Source organism: Columba livia, chromosome 3 (assembly GCF_036013475.1).
Source record: "Columba livia isolate bColLiv1 breed racing homer chromosome 3, bColLiv1.pat.W.v2, whole genome shotgun sequence".
Lineage (NCBI taxonomy): Eukaryota > Metazoa > Chordata > Aves > Columbiformes > Columbidae > Columba > Columba livia.
Window position 1 is genome coordinate 1,337,544 of NC_088604.1, and position 18,503 is coordinate 1,356,046.

The 18,503-nt window shown below is 61.3% G+C and overlaps 2 protein-coding genes across 8 annotated transcripts in view; both read left to right on the forward strand.

The window, feature by feature from the left end:
• Nucleotides 1–18,503, forward strand: part of LOC135578953 (uncharacterized) — a 91,578-nt gene that overhangs the window by 451 nt on the left and 72,624 nt on the right. For 2 of the 6 annotated variants that reach the window (XR_010471050.1, XR_010471049.1), the window contains exon 2: nt 41–3,257. Coding sequence is in view for 4 of the 6 variants with exons in the window: in XM_065055483.1 (XP_064911555.1) it covers nt 340–3,195 (2,856 nt within the window). In the remaining 2 variants the exon portion in view is untranslated. Of the gene's footprint in view, nt 1–10; nt 4,249–18,503 lie in introns of those variants that run through there. The other 4 variants (XM_065055483.1, XM_065055484.1, XM_065055485.1 and 1 more) reach the window with 2 other exon arrangements.
• Nucleotides 7,272–15,718, forward strand: SCARA3 (scavenger receptor class A member 3). 2 transcript variants are annotated; one of them, XM_065055464.1, is made up of 6 exons: nt 7,272–7,585; nt 10,585–10,644; nt 10,709–10,828; nt 11,430–11,528; nt 12,648–13,691; nt 14,965–15,718. In XM_065055464.1, the coding sequence occupies exons 1-6, from the start codon at nt 7,579–7,581 to the stop codon at nt 15,402–15,404; spliced, it is 1,770 nt and encodes a 589-aa protein (XP_064911536.1). In that variant the 5' UTR covers nt 7,272–7,578; the 3' UTR covers nt 15,405–15,718. The 2 variants fall into 2 exon arrangements, with proteins under 2 accessions (XP_064911536.1, XP_064911537.1); XM_065055465.1 differs by lacking the exon at nt 7,272–7,585 and adding an exon at nt 8,038–8,130.

Here is an 18,503-nt window from a genome sequence, read left to right on the forward strand (position 1 = left end):
CCTTTTCTAGGGGCTTCACACCCCGCTCTGCTCCCCGCAGCCCCAGCGCACGTGGAGGAGGGGACATCTCCGTGGAAGAGGGGACATCCGAGCAGGCGCCATCTTGGTCTGACATCTGACCACCCCAGAGAGGCCCGACCAACCGTCCTCTTCCTCCCCCAACCTCCTCTTCCTCCTCCAGCCTCCTCTTCCTCCCCCAGCACAGAGCAGCTGCGTAACCCGTGTGCTGTCGGTGCTGGCACAGACAGACGGACGTCCCTCGGTCCTGCCGTGGCAGCGGGAGGCGGAGGTGAGGAGCCAGCAAGGTGCCACCCAGTTGCCTTCGCGGTTTTCGGGGCGATGGCCTATGCCTGGAGCAGGAAGAACAAGCAGAATGGGCTGGTGTACAACATCCTCCGGGAGACGCTGTTTGGGGACCCGGAGGAGGAGTTGGGAGAGTTCTGGCAGTTCCGAAGCCCCGGTAAAGGCTGGTGGCCGAGCAGGACCCTGCGGTTGCCGTTTGGGAAGAAGCAGATGTGGGAGGAACCTGGTGATGGGCCCCCAGTGCACCTTCTGATGTTGGCAGACGCCAGGATGGAAGAGCGATGGAAGAAAGAATTCCCGGACGTGTGGGCGCGGGATGAGACAGACTGTGGGCGTGTGGCCGGCGAGGTGGAGGTGAGCGGGATGTCGGTGCCCTTCAAACCGCAGCCCTGGCTGTCAGCAGAGATGGAGGAGGTGGCAGCGTGGATACTGTGGAAGCTGGAGCGGGGTGGCGTGGTGGTACGAGGCACCTCTCCCTCCAACAGCCCCTTTAAGCTCAGCAAAAAGAGCGACGGGAAGACGTGGCGCCTGACGCTGGATTGCAAAGCCATCAACAGGAGCACCCCAGTGGTGGTGCCGCGGGTGGCCCTGGATAGGACCAAGCTCGTCACCACGCTCAGCCCGCAGAGCAAGTGCTTCTCGGTGCTGGATCTCTCCAACGCCGCCTTCGCCATCCCCTTGGCGGCCAGTTCCAGAGCCAGGTTTGCCTTCACCTTCCGGGGCCAGCAGTACCTGTTCACCCGCCTGCCCCAGGGCTTCCACAGCACCCCCTCCATCGTGCACTGGCGCGTGGACAAGATGTTGTCCCAGCTGGACCAAGAAGATAGAGCTTGGGTTTTATCCTTTGTCGATGACATCCTCATCGCCGGGAGAAACAAGAGGGAAACTGAAGCCCGAACGAAGAAAGTCCTGAAGCTGATCCAAACAACAGGCTTTAAAGCCAAGTATGAGAAGGCGCAGCTTGTGCAGCCCAATGTGGTCTACCTGGGGATGACGATTGGCCCCAAGGGGCGAGGGATCCCCCCCAGCAGGGTGGAGGCCATCCAAAAAGCACCCTCCCCATGCGATATCCACAAACTCTGCTCGCTGCTTGGCCAGTTTGCCAACCTGCAGGATCACATCCCCGATTACTGGGAGCTGGCCCGGCCGCTCCAGCGCCTCACCCTGCAGCACGTCCCGTGGGAGTGGGGAGTGGAGCAGGAGCAGGCGCTGAGGCACCTCAAACGCGCCATCCAGGCTGCGCCCCCCCTGCGCTTCCCTGATAAATCCCGGCCCTTCATCATCAAGTTGACGACCAACAAAGAGACGGTGGCGGCCACTTTGCTGCAGCAGGACGAAGAGGGGTGTCTGGTCCCGGTGGGACATCACTCCCGCATGCTGAAGGAGCGCGAGGTGTCCCGTCCGTGGCCGGAGAAGGCGTCCCTGGCGGCAGTCTGGGCCATGCAGGCGTTCAAGACCCTCATGGGGTCGGCCCCCATCTGCATCCAGATGCCGCATTCCCCGTGGAAATGTCTTCTGTGGGGCGAAGGGTCAGGGTCCGGCGGGACAAACCTGCAGCCGGCACGGTGGACTCTGTGCCTGGTCAACGAGGGGCCGACCGCAAGGGGACCCCAAGCCGAGAGGGGCCTGGTCCCCACTGCTCCCCCGCTGCGGCTGCTGCTCCTCCACGTCCCCACGGCCAATGTGTGGTTCGTGGCCACCAAGCAGGTTTCCTCCGTGGGCTTTGCCGCCGTCAACCTGGAGGAGCGGTGGCTGCTGGGGGTGGCCGAGGGCCACTCGGCGCTGAGCGCGGAGCTGCTGGCTCTCAGGGAGCTCATGCGCCGTCACCGGTCCCCGGCACCGCTCTACGTGTACACCGACCAGTGGGCCTTGGTGAAATCGCTACGAAGCCATATAAGAAATTGGGAGCTGTGGCTCAGCTGCAGGGAGGGTTTGTGGCCGAGCATCTGCCAGTGGGTCTGCGCCGAAGCGGGGAGGCTGCACATCAGGTGGGTGGGAGGGGACAGGAGCGAGGACGCGGAGGGCAGGGAGTGGTGCCACAAAGCGGGCAGGAGGGCCGGGGCGATGGCCGGCGGGGCCGCGGGCACACACTGGTTCTGGGAGCCCTCAAAGCACGAGAAGCAAGAGATCATCGCCCAGTGCCACGGGCGCTGGCACGAAGGGGTGCAGGGGACCCTGGAGAGGGTGCGGCAGGTGGCGTGCTGGCAAGGTGACAGCCAGCAGGTGAGCCTGTGGGTGCAGAGCTGCCTGCAGTGTGCCGCGGGCAGGGGGGCCACACGCAGGGTGCCCCCTCAGCGGGCAGAGGGGCTGTGGTCGCAGCTTCGCCTGGACTGCGTGAGCGGGCTCCCCGAGGGCGCCGGGGAGCCGTGCACCCTCCTGGTGCTGGAGGATGAGTTTTTGGGGTGTCTGGAAGCCTTCCCGCTGCGGGAGAAGACGGCGGCCACAGTGGTCGAGGTGCTCAGCCGGGAGGTCTGGGCGCGGTATGGGACGCCCAGTACCATCCTCTTGCCGCGGGTGCCGCGTTTCCTGCGGGACGCCGTGCTGAGGCTGATGCCGGAACGCGATGTGTGGCCGGCGTGGAAGGTGGCGGAGGCCGGGAAGCCGGGACAGGGCGCCGCGGTCCTGCAGCGGCTGGCGCAGGCGGCTGGTACGGAGTGGGTCGGGATGCTGCCCCTGCTGCTGGCGGCCGCCAGGGCCACGCGGGCACGGGCAGAGGAGATGGGACCGTACCAGATCACCTGCGGGTTCCCGGTGGAGATATGGTGGGGACGCGAGAGGGTTGCCGATGGCAAGGTTCTTGCCTGTCTCAGGAGTCTGGAGGAAGATGGGACCAGCTACAGGGGCTGGCTGGAAGCCACATTGCGGGGGGGACTGCCCAGAGAGGGATCGTAGAGTCACGGAATAGTTTGTGTGGGAAGGGTCCATTAAAGCTCCCCCAGTCCCTCCTGCCATGAGCAGGGACATCTTCACCAGCTCAGGGTGCTCAGAGCCCTGTCCAGCCTGGCCTGGGATGTCTCAGGGATGGTTCATCTACCACCTCTCTGCCCAACCTGGGCCAGGCTCTCACCACCCTCAGCACAAACAATTTCTGCATCATAGAATCACAGAATCATTTCAGTTGGAAGAGACCCTCAGGATGATCAAGTCCAACCATAAACTAACCAGCTCTAGCACTAACTGGTGTCCCTAAGAACCTCATCTAAATGCCTTTCTGAATCTCCCTTCTTTTAGTTTTAAACCATTATCCTATAGTTTTTAGTTTGAAGCCATTATCATTGGTGGCTCATGGCCAGTCTCTCAGCCCAGCACCCCAAGTCCTTCTCCTGGGGCTGCTCCCCATCCCTGCATCCCCAGCCTGGATCGACACTGGACTTGCCCCGACCCAGGGGCAGGAACTTGCCCTTGGCCTTGTTGAACCTCATGATGTTCACATGGCCCCACTGCTCCAGCTTGTCCAGATCCCTCTGGGTGGATCCCGTCCCTCAGGTGTGTCCCCTGCACCACTCAGCTTGGTGGCACTGTGAACTTGCTGCGGGTGCTCTCCATCCCACTGTGTCATTGATGAAGATATTAAATTGCTTTGGGGCTTTTAAGCCAGTCTGTGTGTTTTTAGGCAGGACTGGGAAGCTTTTAGGTAGGACTAAGCAATGCACAAGCTCTTGCTGTGGTGTTCAAGTGCAGGGAGGGAAGGCTCGCTGGGTATACTGGTTTTGACTGGGACGGGGTTGGTTTTCTTCAGAGCATCCAGCACGGTGCTGGGCTCTCCAGCTGTGACCCTAGGGGTGCTGGGAGCACTGGGATGGTGTCTCCATCCCCAGGCCTGGGCCAGCTGGACCAGCTTTTCCTCGGGACTGTGTGATGTGGTGAGCAACAGCCTTGCTTTAGTTTCTTTATTTTCTTTCCTTCTTTTTCTACTTCTCATTTATTAAACCATTTTTATCCAGAGCCACAGGTTTTGTTTTTCCTCCTCCTTTCTGTACCGGGTTTGGGTGGGATAGAGTTAAATTTCTTTTCGGCAGCTCACAGTTTGCGTTTGGGCTGTGAACTGCGTTGATAACGGGGGGATGGATGCTTTTGTTATCTTGCTGCTTGCACAGCGTCAAGGCCATTTCTGCTCCTCATCAAGGCCAATTCTGCTCCTCATCGGGGCCATTTCTGCTCCCCACCACACGAGGAACTGAGGCTCAGGAGCCTCTGGGAGCAGTGGGAGAGGAAAGAGGAGCCACGGTGTCCAACACCTGAGTCTCAACCCCTTAGTGACCCCAGGTGATGTCCTGATGCTCCTCGTGGTCTTCAAAGGGCGGTGGGTCCATGTCCTTCTCCATCTCTCACAGAATCACAGAATGTTAGGGATTGGAAGGGACCTCAAAAGATCTCTCCTGGTGGTTCTCAGGTTGTAGTCGTTCTGCTACTTAAAATCGTAGAAATCGTGGAATCATTTAGGTTGGAAAAGACCCTTAAGCTCGACTTCAACGATTAAACCAAGTGATGGAGGGTGACCACAAGCCCTGTGAGTGCACAGACCCAGGGACCCCAAGCTCTGGTCCATAAGCTGGTTGAAGCCAGAGAAGCAGCAAGGTGGGAGCTGGGGGCTCACCTGGGCACCCCCAAATGATGAGTTGCCCTCGACAACAGGTATGAAATAGAACAAGGGCAAGTGTAGAGTCTTGAATCTGGGCAGGAACAACCCCTGGTTCCAGTGTAAGTTGGGGAATGACCTGTTAGAGAGCAGTGTAGGGGAAAGGGACCTGGGGGTCCTGGGGACAGCAGGGTGACCATGAGCCAGCACTGGGCCCTTGTGGCCAGGAAGCCAATGGTACCTGGGGTGGGTTAGAAGGGGGTGGTCAGTAGGTCAGAGAGGTTCTCCTGCCCCTCTGCTCTGCCCTGGGGAGACCACACCTGGAATATTGTGTCCAGTTGTGGCCCCTCAGTTCCAGCAGGACAGGGAACTGCTGGAGAGAGTCCAGCGCAGCCACCAAGATGCTGAAGGGAGTGGAGCATCTCCCGTGTGAGGAAAGGCTGAGGGAGCTGGGGCTCTGGAGCTGGACAAGAGGAGACTGAGGGGGGACTCATTCCTGGGGATCAAGATGGAAAGGGGGAGTGTCAGGAAGATGGAGCCAGGCTCTTCTGGTGACAACCAGTGACAGGACAAGGGGTAATGGGTGCAAACTGGAACACAGGAGGTTCCACTGCAAGAGGAGAAGCAACTTGTTTGGGGTGAGGGTGGCAGAGCCTGGCCCAGGCTGCCCAGGGGGTTGTGGAGTCTCCTTCTGTGCAGACATTCCAACCCGCCTGGACACCTTCCTGTGTAACCTCATCTGGGTGTTCCTGCTCCATGGGGGGATTGCACTGGATGAGCTTTCCAGGTCCCTTCCAGTCCTGACATCCTGTGATTCTGGGGCCCCTCAGGTTGCCCAGGGGCCGGTAGCCCAGGGACTGGTGGCTGGGACACAACAGCCACCCCAGCAGAAGTAAATTTAGTGGTGCTGTGACGAGCTGGCAGCCGCAGCGCTGGGTCAGCACAGGTGAGGAAGAGCAGCCAAGGATCAGGATGGTGAAGGAGACCTCAGGTGCCACCAACAGCCACCATCTGAACCCCAAAAAGATGCCATGGGCTGGGTATCAAAGGACACGATGGCTGCGAGAACATCACTCTGGCGATGAAGAAATCATTGTGATGGGCACCAGGGTGTTCTCTGGGTGGGGAAATCCCGGCGATGGAGCAGAGACACCCCCAAAATGCTCCTAGAAATTGCAGGGGGGGACGTGAGGGGACCCAAAAGCGTGGGATGGGGCAAGGGGCTCAGCAAGGAGCCCCCAAACATCCCTGAGCGCCATGGGACCCCCGTCCTGTGTCTCAGGACTGGGACCAGTGTGCCGAGCCACAGCAACCAGGGTCCCAGCCATGACCCCAGACCCCCAAACACAGACCCAGGACCCCAGACCCCCAACCACACACCCAGGACCACAGACCCCTAACCCCATATCCCAGACCCAGGGGCCAGACCCCAGACCCATCTCCCCAAACCCCCATATTCCTGACCCAGATCTAGGGGCCAGACCATGGACCACAGACCCATCATCCCAGATCCAGGACCCAAATCCAGGGGTCAGGTCCAGGACCCCAGACCCGTCACACAAAATCCCCACATCCCTGCCCCACATGCAGGGGCTGTGCCAGGACCCCAAACCCATCTCCCAGGTCCCTGACCCAGATCCAGGGACTGTACCCCAGATCCTACACCCCAACTCCCCACGTCCCTGCCCCACATCCTTGGGCCATAAACAGGATTCCAGCCACATATCCATGGGCCATAAACAGGATCCCAGCCCCATATCCTTGGGCCATAAACAGGATCCCAGCCCCATATCTCACATCCAAGGGCCATACCCAGGACCCCAGCCCCACATCCCATATTGCTGCCCCACATTAAGGGCCATACCAAGGACCCCAGCCCATCTCCCCACATCCCTGCCCCACATCCAGGAGCCATACCCAGGAACGCAGCCCATCTCCCCACATCCCTGCCCCACATTAAGGGCCATACCAAGGACCCCAGCCCTGTCTCCCACATCCCCGCCCCACATCCAGGGGCCATACCCCGGACCCCAGCCCCATCTCCCCACATCCAGGGGCCATACCCCAGAGCCCAGCCCATCTCCCCACATGCAGGGGCCATACCCCAGACCCCAGCCCCATCTCCCCACATCCAGGGGCCATACCCCGCACCCCAGCCCGTCTCCCCACATCCCTGCCCCAGGGATGTGCCCAAACCCCTGTTCTGACCCCAGCCCCTCACGTCCCCAAGCCAGACTCCTGCACCACTCTGCCCTTAGCCCAGGACACCCAAACCAGCCCCCCTTCTGCAGACCCCAGACCCCCCAAAAATGCTGCTGATCGAGGCCAGCTCGGCTCAGCACGCCCAGCACGGCCCAGCACAGTCCAGCTCAGTGTCGGTTGCACATTTGTTTGCCATTAGTGCTCAGGGACGCCGGGCGGGCGCCGGAGCCGTTTCCTCCATTGCGCGTCCCAGTGGCTCCGCCGTCCCCGTCCCGCGTGGGCAGAGCCCACCGGTGCCCAGGGGATGTTCTACTGGCAGGGTGGCCGCTGAACGGCTCCCGGGCGGTTTTGGGAGCGGGGGGCCGGTTTTGGGGGGGAGCAGCAGCCCCGGCCATGCTGGCCGCTCGCTGACGCTGGCCGGGGCGGATGCGGGAAGCGGGACGTGAGGCCTGGGGGGTGCAGGACTGGACCCACCGCCCCCTCAGCGAGGGGCTATGAGAGGTGAGTGGGGGGCGGATGGGGGGCTGGAGCTGTGGGGAGAGCAGGGGGGACGCTGGCACTGGGGACGGGGGGCACGCTGGCACTGGGGACAGGGGGGGACGCTGGCACTGGGGATATGGGGGGATGGCTGTGGTGGAGCGGGGGGCACTGGGGTGATGCACCCCCCGAATCCCAGCGCACCCCACGGCCGGGGGCTCCAGCCATGGGCAGGGACCCCCCGATTGGGGTGAGGAGCAAGAAGGGCTGGGGGGGTCCCGCTTGCTCATAACCTGCCACTTGTTGACTCCCCAGGGCAGTAAAGCACCATTTGGGGTGGAAAAGCTCAATTTGGGGCGGAAAAGCTCCATTTGGGGCAACTGAAAAGCGAAGGGCCGTGTAAGGAGAGGAGGGAGGGAGGGAATCGCCACCGCCCCACCCAGCGACCCCCCCACTGCAACCCCCCTCCTTTGCATGGGGGAGGCCAGGCTTTATAAAGCCAGGCTTTACAAAGCCAGTGCTGCGCTCACCCCGGCTGTGTCCCCTTGGGCTGGAAACCCCTTTGGCTGGTGAGGAGCTGGGGGGCCAGGGATGGGGGGGGGGGGGTTAAGTTTTGGGGTGCTGGAGAGGGGCCACTATCCCCCTGCCCCATGGGATTGGGGGTTTTCCAGGAGCCATCGGCTTCTCCATCACCAGCTTTTTGGGCAAATCCAAGCAAATATCCCCAAATTGCCCATTTGGCAACGCAAAGGTCCCGGTTGAGTCCCGCAGAAGTGGGGGCGATGTGTCCCCAAGGGGTTTTGTCACTGGGCTGAGGGTGACGTGCGGTTGCATTGCATGGCGTTGCATGGCGTTGCATTGCAACGCCATGCAACGCCATGCAACGCCATGCAATGCATTGTATTATAGCAAGAAAAGGGGCTCTTAATATTATGTAGGATTTCAGGTAACTCATCTCTGATGCAAATGAATGTTGGTCCCAGCTATAGCAGGAACAATCTGCACCGTGTTCGCTCGTTTGGAAAAAGCTCCGTCAAATCTTCCGGTTTTAGAGCCCGGAGAGATGAGGAAAAGTCTCAGTGTTCAAAACGAGTTTCTCATTAGTGATTTTGGGTATGGTTTTAATGTCTTAAATCAGGAGTTAGACGCGTCGCTAAGATTTAGATTTCATGTCATGCATGTTAGCCATACCCTGTTTTCTAATGTTATTGGAAATTTCAGACTTTGAGGATTTATTTTCGCTTTCAGGGAAGAAATAACCTTTTTTAAATGAAGTGATTTCTTCCCCCCCTTTTTTATGAATAAAAACATGTGGCTGTTACAAAATTGTAGCAAAAGAGAAGAAAATCATTTGCTTTAGCGTTTGTTAGTATATATTTTCGTATTAAAACCATTTCCCAGCCTTTGATTGGGAAGCTAATGTGATATGTTTAATACAATGTGAGGCAGGGTGCAGGGTGCAGGACACAGGGTGTAGGACATAGGGTGCAGGATGCAGGACGCAGGGTGCAGGATGCAGGGTGCAGGACACAGGGTGAAGGATGCAGGGTGCAGGATGCAGGGTGCAGGACACAGGGTGCAGGATGCAGGGTGCAGGACACAGGGTGCAGGATGCAGGGTGCAGGATGCAGGGTGCAGGACACAGGGTGCAGGATGCAGGGTGAAGGATGCAGGGTGCAGGATGCAGGGTGCAGAGTGCAGCGTGCAGGATGCAGGGTGCAGGATGCAGGGTGCAGGGCACAGGGTGCAGGGTGCAGCGTGCAGGATGCAGGGTGAAGGATGCAGGGTGCAGGATGCAGGGTAAAGGATGCAGGGTAAAGGATGCAGGGTGCAGGACACAGGGTGCAGGATGCAGGGTGCAGGATGCAGGACGCAGGATGCAGGGTGCAGGATGCAGGGTGCAGGATGCAGGACGCCGGGTGCACGGTGCAGAGTGCAGGATGCAGGGTGCAAGGTGCAGGATGCAGGACGCAGGGTGCAGAGTGCAGGATGCAGGGTGCAGGATGCAGGGTGCAGGACGCAGGGTGCATGACGCAGGGTGAGGGGTGCAGGATGCAGGATGCAGGGTGCAGGACGCAGGGTGCAGGACACAGGATGCAGGGTGCAGGACGCAGGGTGAAGGGTGCAGGATGCAGGGTAAAGGATGCAGGGTGCAGGACACAGGACGCAGGGTGCAGGACATGGTGTAGGACGCAGGGTAAAGGACGCGGGGTGCAGGGTGCAGGACGCAGGGTGCAGGATGCAGGACACAGGACACAGGACGCAGGGTGCAGGATGCAAGGTGCAGGATGCAGAATGCAGGGTAAAGGATGCAGAGTGCATGATTCAGGGTGCAGGACGCAGGGTGCAGGATGCAGGGTGCAGGGTAAAGGATGCAGGGTGCATGATTCAGGGTGCAGGAGGCAGGGTGCAGGGTGCAGGACGCAGGGTGCAGGACACAGGATGCAGGGTGCAGGACGCAGGGTGAAGGGTGAAGGGTGCAGGACGCAGGGTGAAGGGTGCAGGATGCAGGACACAGGACGCAGGGTGCAGGACATGGTGTAGGACGCAGGGTAAAGGATGCGGGGTGCAGGACGCAGGGTGAAGGGTGAAGGGTGCAGGATGCAGGGTAAAGGATGCAGGATGCAGGACACAGGACGCAGGGTGCAGGACATGGTGTAGGACGCAGGGTAAAGGATGCGGGGTGCAGGACGCAGGATGCAGGGTGCAGGATGCAGGACGCAGGACACAGGACGCAGGGTGCAGGATGCAGAATGCAGGGTAAAGGATGCAGGGTGCATGATTCAGGGTGCAGGATGCAGGGTGCAGGGTGCAGGACATAGGGTGCAGGACGCAGGGTGCATGATTCAGGGTGCAGGACGCAGGGTGCAGGGTGCAGGACATAGGGTGCAGGACGCAGGGTGCAGGATGCAGGGTGCAGGGTGCAGGACATAGGGTGCAGGACGCAGGGTGCAGGGTGCAGGGTGCAGGGTGCAGGACACAAGGTGCAGGCAGCTCAGATCACTCCTGTGTTGACTTTTCAGAAGCCGAACCAGCGGGAGCAGAGGAAGAGGAGATGCCGACCTTCAGCTGCCGAGCGAGCGGTAAGGCCGTCCCGGGGGGGACACGGGGGGCGGCAGGGCCTGATCCTCCCCTCTCTGCGCTCAGGGCGGGCGCGGAGCAGCTGCAGCCGCTGCCAGGAGCACCTCTCCCTCCAGAAGGCCGTCAAAGTCCTCTACGGCTTCTCCATCCTGCTCATCGTGGCCCTGAGCATCCTGGCTGCCGTGGGTGAGCGCGAGCAGGGCTGGGGGGTCCAGCTCCTCGGGGTTTTGGGGTTCCCCAAAGCACCTTCAGCAAACAGGTATGGGGAGGAGCATCCAGCTCCCTCTGGGACTCGTGTGGGACCCTGTGTGTGATGCCACCTCACCAGGAGGTGGTTTTACCCCCATGGGGACCTCAGGAACCACCCCAGAGTCCAGAGGTCGGCACCCCATCACCTCCACGAGCAAGAAGGTTCTTCCAGGTTCAGCAGAGGGTCGGCTGCTCCCTGGGACCCTGGAGATGCTTTGTGGACCTTAGAATCATCGAATCACAGAATACTTTGGGTTGGAAGGGGCCTTCAAAGGTCATCCAGTCCAATAGTTTGGGTTGGAAGAGACCTTCAAGGGTCAGCTAGTCCAGCCCCACTGCCATGAGCAGGGATCTCAGCCAAGCCCTGAACCTGAAGTCCCTTGGGACACCCGCCCTGAAGAGCCAGCACCCATGCACCCAGCCCAGCTCCTCAAGTCCTGGCCACCCTCCTGGCCAAGGAATGAACCCAGGGGAAAGGTGTGGAGGGACCATCACGTCCCAGTGCCCGCCAGCCCTGACCCCCACCTTTCCTCCACAGTGTTCAAGAAAGTCAACTCCATCTCCAACGACATCAGCTCAGCCCAGACCTACTATGAGAAGAAGATCATGTCCATCCAGGAGGATCTCCAAGGGTTGGGTGAGTGGTTTGCACCTGGACCTGGAGGTCTTCTCCAGGCTTTGGAACCGAGTGTCCCCCCAAGGGCTGAAGCGTCATCACTTCTCAGGTCCTGGGGCTCCCCCAGAGCCAAAACCTCACGTTCCAGTGTAAGTTGGGGAATGACCTATTAGAGAGCAGTGTAGGGGAAAGGGACCTGGGGGTGCTGGGGACAACAGGGTGACCATGAGCCAGCACTGGGCCCTTGTGGCCAGGAAGCCAATGGTACCTGGGGTGGGTTAGAAGGGGGTGGTCAGTAGGTCAGAGAGGTTCTCCTGCCCCTCTGCTCTGCCCTGGGGAGACCACACCTGGAATATTGTGTCCAGTTGTGGCCCCTCAGTTCCAGCAGGACAGGGAACTGCTGGAGAGAGTCCAGCGCAGCCACCAAGATGCTGAAGGGAGTGGAGCATCTCCCGTGGGAGGAAAGGCTGAGGGAGCTGGGGCTCTGGAGCTGGACAAGAGGAGACTGAGGGGGGACTCATTCCTGGGGATCAAGATGGAAAGGGGGAGTGTCAGGAGGATGGAGCCAGGCTCTTCTGGTGACAACCAGTGACAGGACAAGGGGCAATGGGTGCAAACTGGAACACAGGAGGTTCCACTGCAAGAGGAGAAGCAACTTGTTGGGGTGAGGGTGGCAGAGGCTGGCCCAGGCTGCCCAGGGGGTTGTGGAGTCTCCTTCTGTGCAGACATTCCAACCCGCCTGGACACCTTCCTGTGTAACCTCATCTGGGTGTTCCTGCTCCATGGGGGGATTGCACTGGATGAGCTTTCCAGGGCCCTTCAACCCCTGACATTCTGGGATTCTGTATCACCCAGGGTTTTGGGAAGGGACAACTGTACAACCCCAAGGGTGGGGTTGGTGGGGTTGGGCTTTTTGGAGATCACTCTGCACAGAGGTGGCAGGAGCAGGATGAGGGTGGGAGCTGGTGTGGGCTGGTGGCATCAGGGTTGTCTCAGTCATGGCTCCGTGGTGACCATCCCCAGGGTCTGCAAGGACAGACCATGGTGAGGCTCCTTCCTCCTTCCTGGTCCTCAGCAAGAGGGTCTCCAGGCCTGGTGAGGGATGGGGTCGGGTAACAGACCCCTCTGCCCTTCATTCAGATGAGAGGACCTCGGGAAACTGCTCCCTGTGCCACGAGACAGGACAGCTGGGCCAGGACATCACCAAGCTGCAGGGCGAGCTGGAGGAGATCCAGAAGATGCTTCTGGTTCAAGAAATCCTGCTCGATCGAACTGCCCAGACCCACAACCAACTCTCATCCACCAGCAACAAGATCACCAGCGAGGTGGACAACTGCTCCTTCTCCATCCGGCAGGTCAACGAGAGCTTGAGGCAGCTCTTGGCCCAGGTTGGGGGCTGGCAGGTGGTCACGGCCCAGCTGGACAACTCTCTCAAGGGCTTGGCCCAGGAGCGCTACGATGTCCAAGCAGCCGTGCAGCAGATGAACTTCACCCTGGGGCAAACCTCCGACTGGATCCAGGTCATCCAGAGGAAGACGGACGAGGAGACGTTGACGCTGCAGAAGATCGTGACCGAGTGGCAGAACTACACACGGCTCTTGGGCGGGCTGAGGGCCACCTCGTCCAAGACCAGCGAGCTGGTGAAGAGCATCCAGGGCAGCGCGGGCGCCGTGGCGCGGCAGGTTGGCCAGAACTCGGAGAGCATGCATGACCTGGTGCTGCAGGTGATGGGGCTGCAGCTCCAGCTGGACAACATCTCCTCCTTCCTGGACGACCACGAGGAGAACATGAACGACCTGCGCTACCACAACAGGTACACGCAGAACCGCACTGCCGAGCGCTTCGAGACGCTGGAAGGTCGCATGAGCTCCCATGAGATCGAGATCGGCACCATCTTCGCCAACATCAACGCCACCGACAGCCATGTGCACAGCATGTTGCGCTACCTGGATGACGTGCGGCTCTCCTGCACCCTGGGCTTCCACACCCACGCCGAGGAGCTCTACTACCTGAACAAGTCCCTCAGCTTGGTGCAGGGCACCACAGACCTGCTGCGGGAGCGGTACAGCTTGCTCAGCGCCCGGCTGGACTTCGACATCCGCAACCTGTCCATGGTGATGGAGGAGATGAAGGTGGTGGACGTGCGGCATGGGGAGATGCTGAAGAACATCACCATCCTACGAGGTGAGGAGCATCCCGGTGGGCAGGGGATGGGTTGGGGCTGAGCATGGTGGGATCTGGTGTCCTTGGGAGCGTCCTGCACCATGGAGGAGCCCAACCACCATTGCTGAGGCCAAGGTGGAGCTGGGGTGCGCTCAAAGGCAGCCAGACACATGCCCATGGATACAGCGGTGTCCTGGGGATGGAGCTGCATGGACATGCATGAATGAGGTTCTTAGGGACATGGGTTAGTTCCAGGCTGGGGGTAATGTTTGGACTCGATGATCTTGAGAGTCTCTTCCAACCACAAAGATTCTTTGACTTGGCTTGCAGAGCTGTCCCTGTGTGTGGGGATGGGGACAGCGGGGAGGTGAGCCCTGTCCTTCCAGCCTGATGCCAGTGACCCCTCTTAGTGGTCCTGCTGGAGAGGCCCCTGGATGAGGGTGCTCAAAGCTTCCCCCAGTGTCTCGGGTGGCCTGGGAACATCTCCATGCACACTGGGGACATCTCCATGCACCCTGGGAGCAGCGGGGCTGGCCCAGCTCCACCACCGGCTCCACAAGCCCATGGGCACCCCAGAGCTTCTCCCTCCACCATGGACCACCCAGCCTGCAGCTATCGTTATGGGGCTGCCCTAATTAGTGAGCCCAGGCCATTGCCTGGACCTGGTTTTAGGGGGAGCCCTGCAGTGTCCCCTCCATGGCACTGTGGCCCCCCTTGGGACCCACAGAAAGGGCTGCAGGGCTGGGGAAGCCAGGCTCAGCTGATCCTGGTCTTAGTGAGTTCTGCAGGGCTGGGGGAGCCAGGCTCAGCTGATCCTGGTCTTAGTGAGATCTGCAGGGCTGGGGGAGCCAGGCTCAGCTGATCCTGGTCTTAGTGAGATCTGCAGGGCTGGGGGAGCCAGGCTCAGCTGATCCTGGTCTTAGTGAGATCTGCAGGGCTGGGGGAGCCAGGCTCAGCTGATCCTGGTCTTAGTGAGATCTGCAGGGCTGGGGGAGCCAGGCTCAGCTGATCCTGGTCTTAGTGAGATCTGCAGGGCTGGGGGAGCCAGGCTCAGCTGATCCTGGTCTTAGTGAGATCTGTAGGCTGGGGGAGCCAGGCTCAGCTGATCCTGGTCTTAGTGAGATCTGTAGGCTGGGGGAGCCAGGCTCAGCTGGTCCTGGTCTTAGTGAGATCTGCAGGGCTGGGGGAGTCAGGCTCAGCTGATCCTGGTCTTACTGAAGATCTGCAGGGTTGTGCATGTCCCCATGTCCCCGTTTCAGGTTGCTGCCCCAACTCACCCCTCCTCTCCCCCCAGGTGTTCCCGGCCTCCCGGGCCCCCGCGGCCCCAAGGGCGACGTTGGCACCAAGGGCCCCCCTGGACACGAAGGCGAGAAGGGTGATGTGGGCGGCCTCGGCTCGCCAGGCCCCCCGGGACCCTCTGGCCCCCCAGGACCCCCCGGTCCCCAGGGAGAAAGGGGCCCCCTGGGCCTGAAAGGCTTCCCCGGCCTCAAGGGCGCCAAGGGCAGCTTCGGGCAATCGGGCTCCCGGGGCCAGGGGGGGCCCAAGGGAGACCCCGGCCCCCCTGGGCCAGTTGGGGTGCCCGGGCCAGCAGGACCCCCCGGCCCCCAGGGCACCCCAGGGCTGCCCGGGACCCCCGGGGCTGTGGGGCAGGTTGGCCCCACAGGGCCCAAGGGAGACCCCGGTTTGCAGGGCCCCCCCGGGCTGCCGGGCCCCCCCGGCCCCCCAGGACAGTAACCCGGCCTGATGCTGACCAGGGCAGCGGGGACAGGGGGTCCCCATTGCCACCCCCAGAGTGTCCCCCGTGGGGGTGTGAGGCTGAGCCTCGCAGGACAGGGGGGTGGGGGGTCCCAGTGTCCCCAGTCGAGGGACGGGGCTGGTCCCCGCTCTAAGGTGCTGCCGGCTCCGGGCTCAGCACTGGGGGGTCCCTGTGGGACGGGTGCAGCTGGTTTGTGCCATTGTCCCCGCTCTGGTCCTCACTATCCCCCCCAAACCACACGCTGTGTCCCCAGTGTACTCCCAGCACAATAAAGATGTTTGGGGACAGGTGGCTCCTGCCTTGGGGACACTGCGGGGGGGGACACTGGGGTGCATGACTGTGTGTGCATGAGGATGTGTGTGCATGTGTGGGCACACGCACGCATGTATAGGCACACAGGATGCCTATAGATCTGTGTAAGCAATAGGGGGGGTTGCAGCTGGGACCCCCACAGACGGGAAGGCGCTTGCTGCTCTGCTCCGTGCCTCAGTTTCCCCAACTGGGCTGCTTGGCCAGACCGACTGCAGGGGCAGAAGGGAATGGGACCCATTTTCATGTCAGCCAAACCTGGGGTCCCCAAACCCGGGCTGTGGGGGGACCCACATGGACAGACTGGGTGGCCACAGGTCCCAGGTGCCAAAAGCATCGTGGTGCTGGGGACAACAGTCCCGCTGTCCCCTCCATCTGCCGGGAGGGACATAGAGACCCTGCAAACCTCTGGTGCTTTTGGGGGACGTGGGATCCCTGCAAACCTGCCTGGTGCTTTGGGGGGACACATGGGGACCCTGCAAACCCAACCAGTGCTGAGGGGGACACGAGGACCCTGCAAACCTGCCCGGTGCGGGGGGTACATGGAGACCCTGCAAACTTGACCAATGCTTGGGGGGGGATGGGACATGGAGACCCTGCAAACCTGCCTGGTGCTTTCTGGGGACACATGGGGACCCTGCAAACTTACTTGGTGCTTTACAGGGATGTGGGGACCCTGCAAACCTGCCTGGTGCTTTAGGGGGACATGGGGACCCTGCAAACCTGACCGGTGCTTTGGGGGGACATGGGGACTCTGTGAACCTGCCTGGTGCTTTGGGGGGACATGGGGACCCTGAAAACCTGCCCCATGCTGGGGGACCCATGGGGACCCCGCAAACCTCCCCGGTGCGGGGGGGACATGGGGACGCTGTAAAGGGTGCAGGGCTGGGCTGGGGGAGCCCCGTGCCCTGCCCGGGGCGCAGGATCCAGCCGGCCGGGTGGTTTATTGCTGTTGGCAAAGGCTTTTCCTGTTTTCAGTGCAGAAACAGCCCCGGGCTGGTTGGTAACACGGGCCAAGGCGCCCGGCCCTGGTTGGAGCCGCCAGCGCTGGGTGGGGGGGACAGAGCTGGGGGAGCAGAGACCCTGCGACTCGTGACACTGATGGGCACAGGTGACCGGGCACCGGGCAGGGCTGGGTGGGACTGCTGGGGCTCTGGGGACGGGAGGGAGCTGGTGACAAGGGACGGGATGGAAACGTGCTGGTGGGGGGACATGGGGACCCTGCTAACATGCCTGGTGCTTTGGGAGGACATGAGGACCCTGCAAACCTGCTTGGTGCTTTGGGAGGACATGGGGACCGTGCAAACCCGACCAGTGCTGGGGGGACATGGGGACCCTGCAAACCTGCTTGGTGCTGGGGGGCGTGAGAAAAGGGGACCCCACAAATCTCCCTGGTGTTTGGGGGTGACATGGGGACCCTGCAAACCTGAGCAGTGCTTGAGGGGTGGGACATGGAGACCTTGCAAACCTGCCTGGTGCTTTGCGGGATGGGGGGAGAAAGGAGACCCCAAAAACCGCCCTTGTGCTGCGGGGACCAATGGGGACCTTGCAAACCTGCCTGGTGCTTTGGGGGTGGGGAGAGAAAAGGGGACCCCACAAACCTCCCTGGTGCTGGGGGGGACACATGGGGACCTTGACAAACTCCCTGGTGCTTTTGGGGGACATGGGGACCCTGCAAACTTGACCAATGCTGGGGGGACACATGGGGACCCTGCAAACCTGCCTGGTGCTTTGGGGGGACATGGGGACCCAGTAAACCCACCCTGACCGTGCTGTAACCCCCACCGCGACCCCTGGCCCCCTCCCAAACTCCTGCGTGTGCGGAAAGCCGGAGCACATCTGGCCGGGAGCGGAACATCGGGCAGCGGCTGTGCCAGTGTTTGCGGACCGGCCTCCAAAAAATGTGCAAGAGCAGGGTTTTCCCCCCGAAACCCGCCACAGTTTGTCTTTGCGGGCGGGGGCGAGGGCGGGGTGGGATTCCAGAGCTGGGAGCAGGAGGATTAATAAATAAACGAGGAGCAGAGGCGGAAGGGCCGGGCGGGATGTGCTGACGGGGCTGCTGGCCATCGGGGGGGCTGGTTTGGCGGCTGTGGGGCTGGGGGTGGCACGGAGGGGAATGGGGGGCTGGGGTGTCACCCCTGCTGCTGTCACCATGTCCTGCCCCGGGGTTGTCGCAAATGGGGTCGTGGCAGGATGGTGTGGAGCCAGCACCCACCGACCGGGGCAGCCATGGACAGGGTGCTGGGGACACACAGGGTGCCTGGGGACACGTGGCCCCGTGGTTGTTGATGCACAAGGTGCTTGGGGACATGTGGCCCCATGACAGTGATATACACGGTGCTTGGGGACACATGGCCCTATGGACAGCCATGCACAGGGTGCTTGGGGACACGCAGGATGCTTGGGGACACGCAGCCCACGGGCAGCCATACACACGGTGCTTGGGGACATGTGGCCCCATTGACGTCAGTGCACAGAGTGCCTGGGGACACGTGGGCCCATGGACATTGATGCATAGGGTGCTGGGGACACACAGGGTGCTTGGGGACACATGGCCCCATGGATGTTGATGCATTGGGTGCTTGGGACATGTGGCCCTATGGACAGCCGTGCACAGGGTGGTTGGGGACACGTGGCCTCATGGACATCCATGCACAGGGTGTCTGGGGACATGTGGCCCCATGACAGTGACACACAGAGTGCCTGGGGACATGCAGGGTGCTTGGGGACACATGGCCCTATGGACAGGCATGCACAGGGTGCTTGGG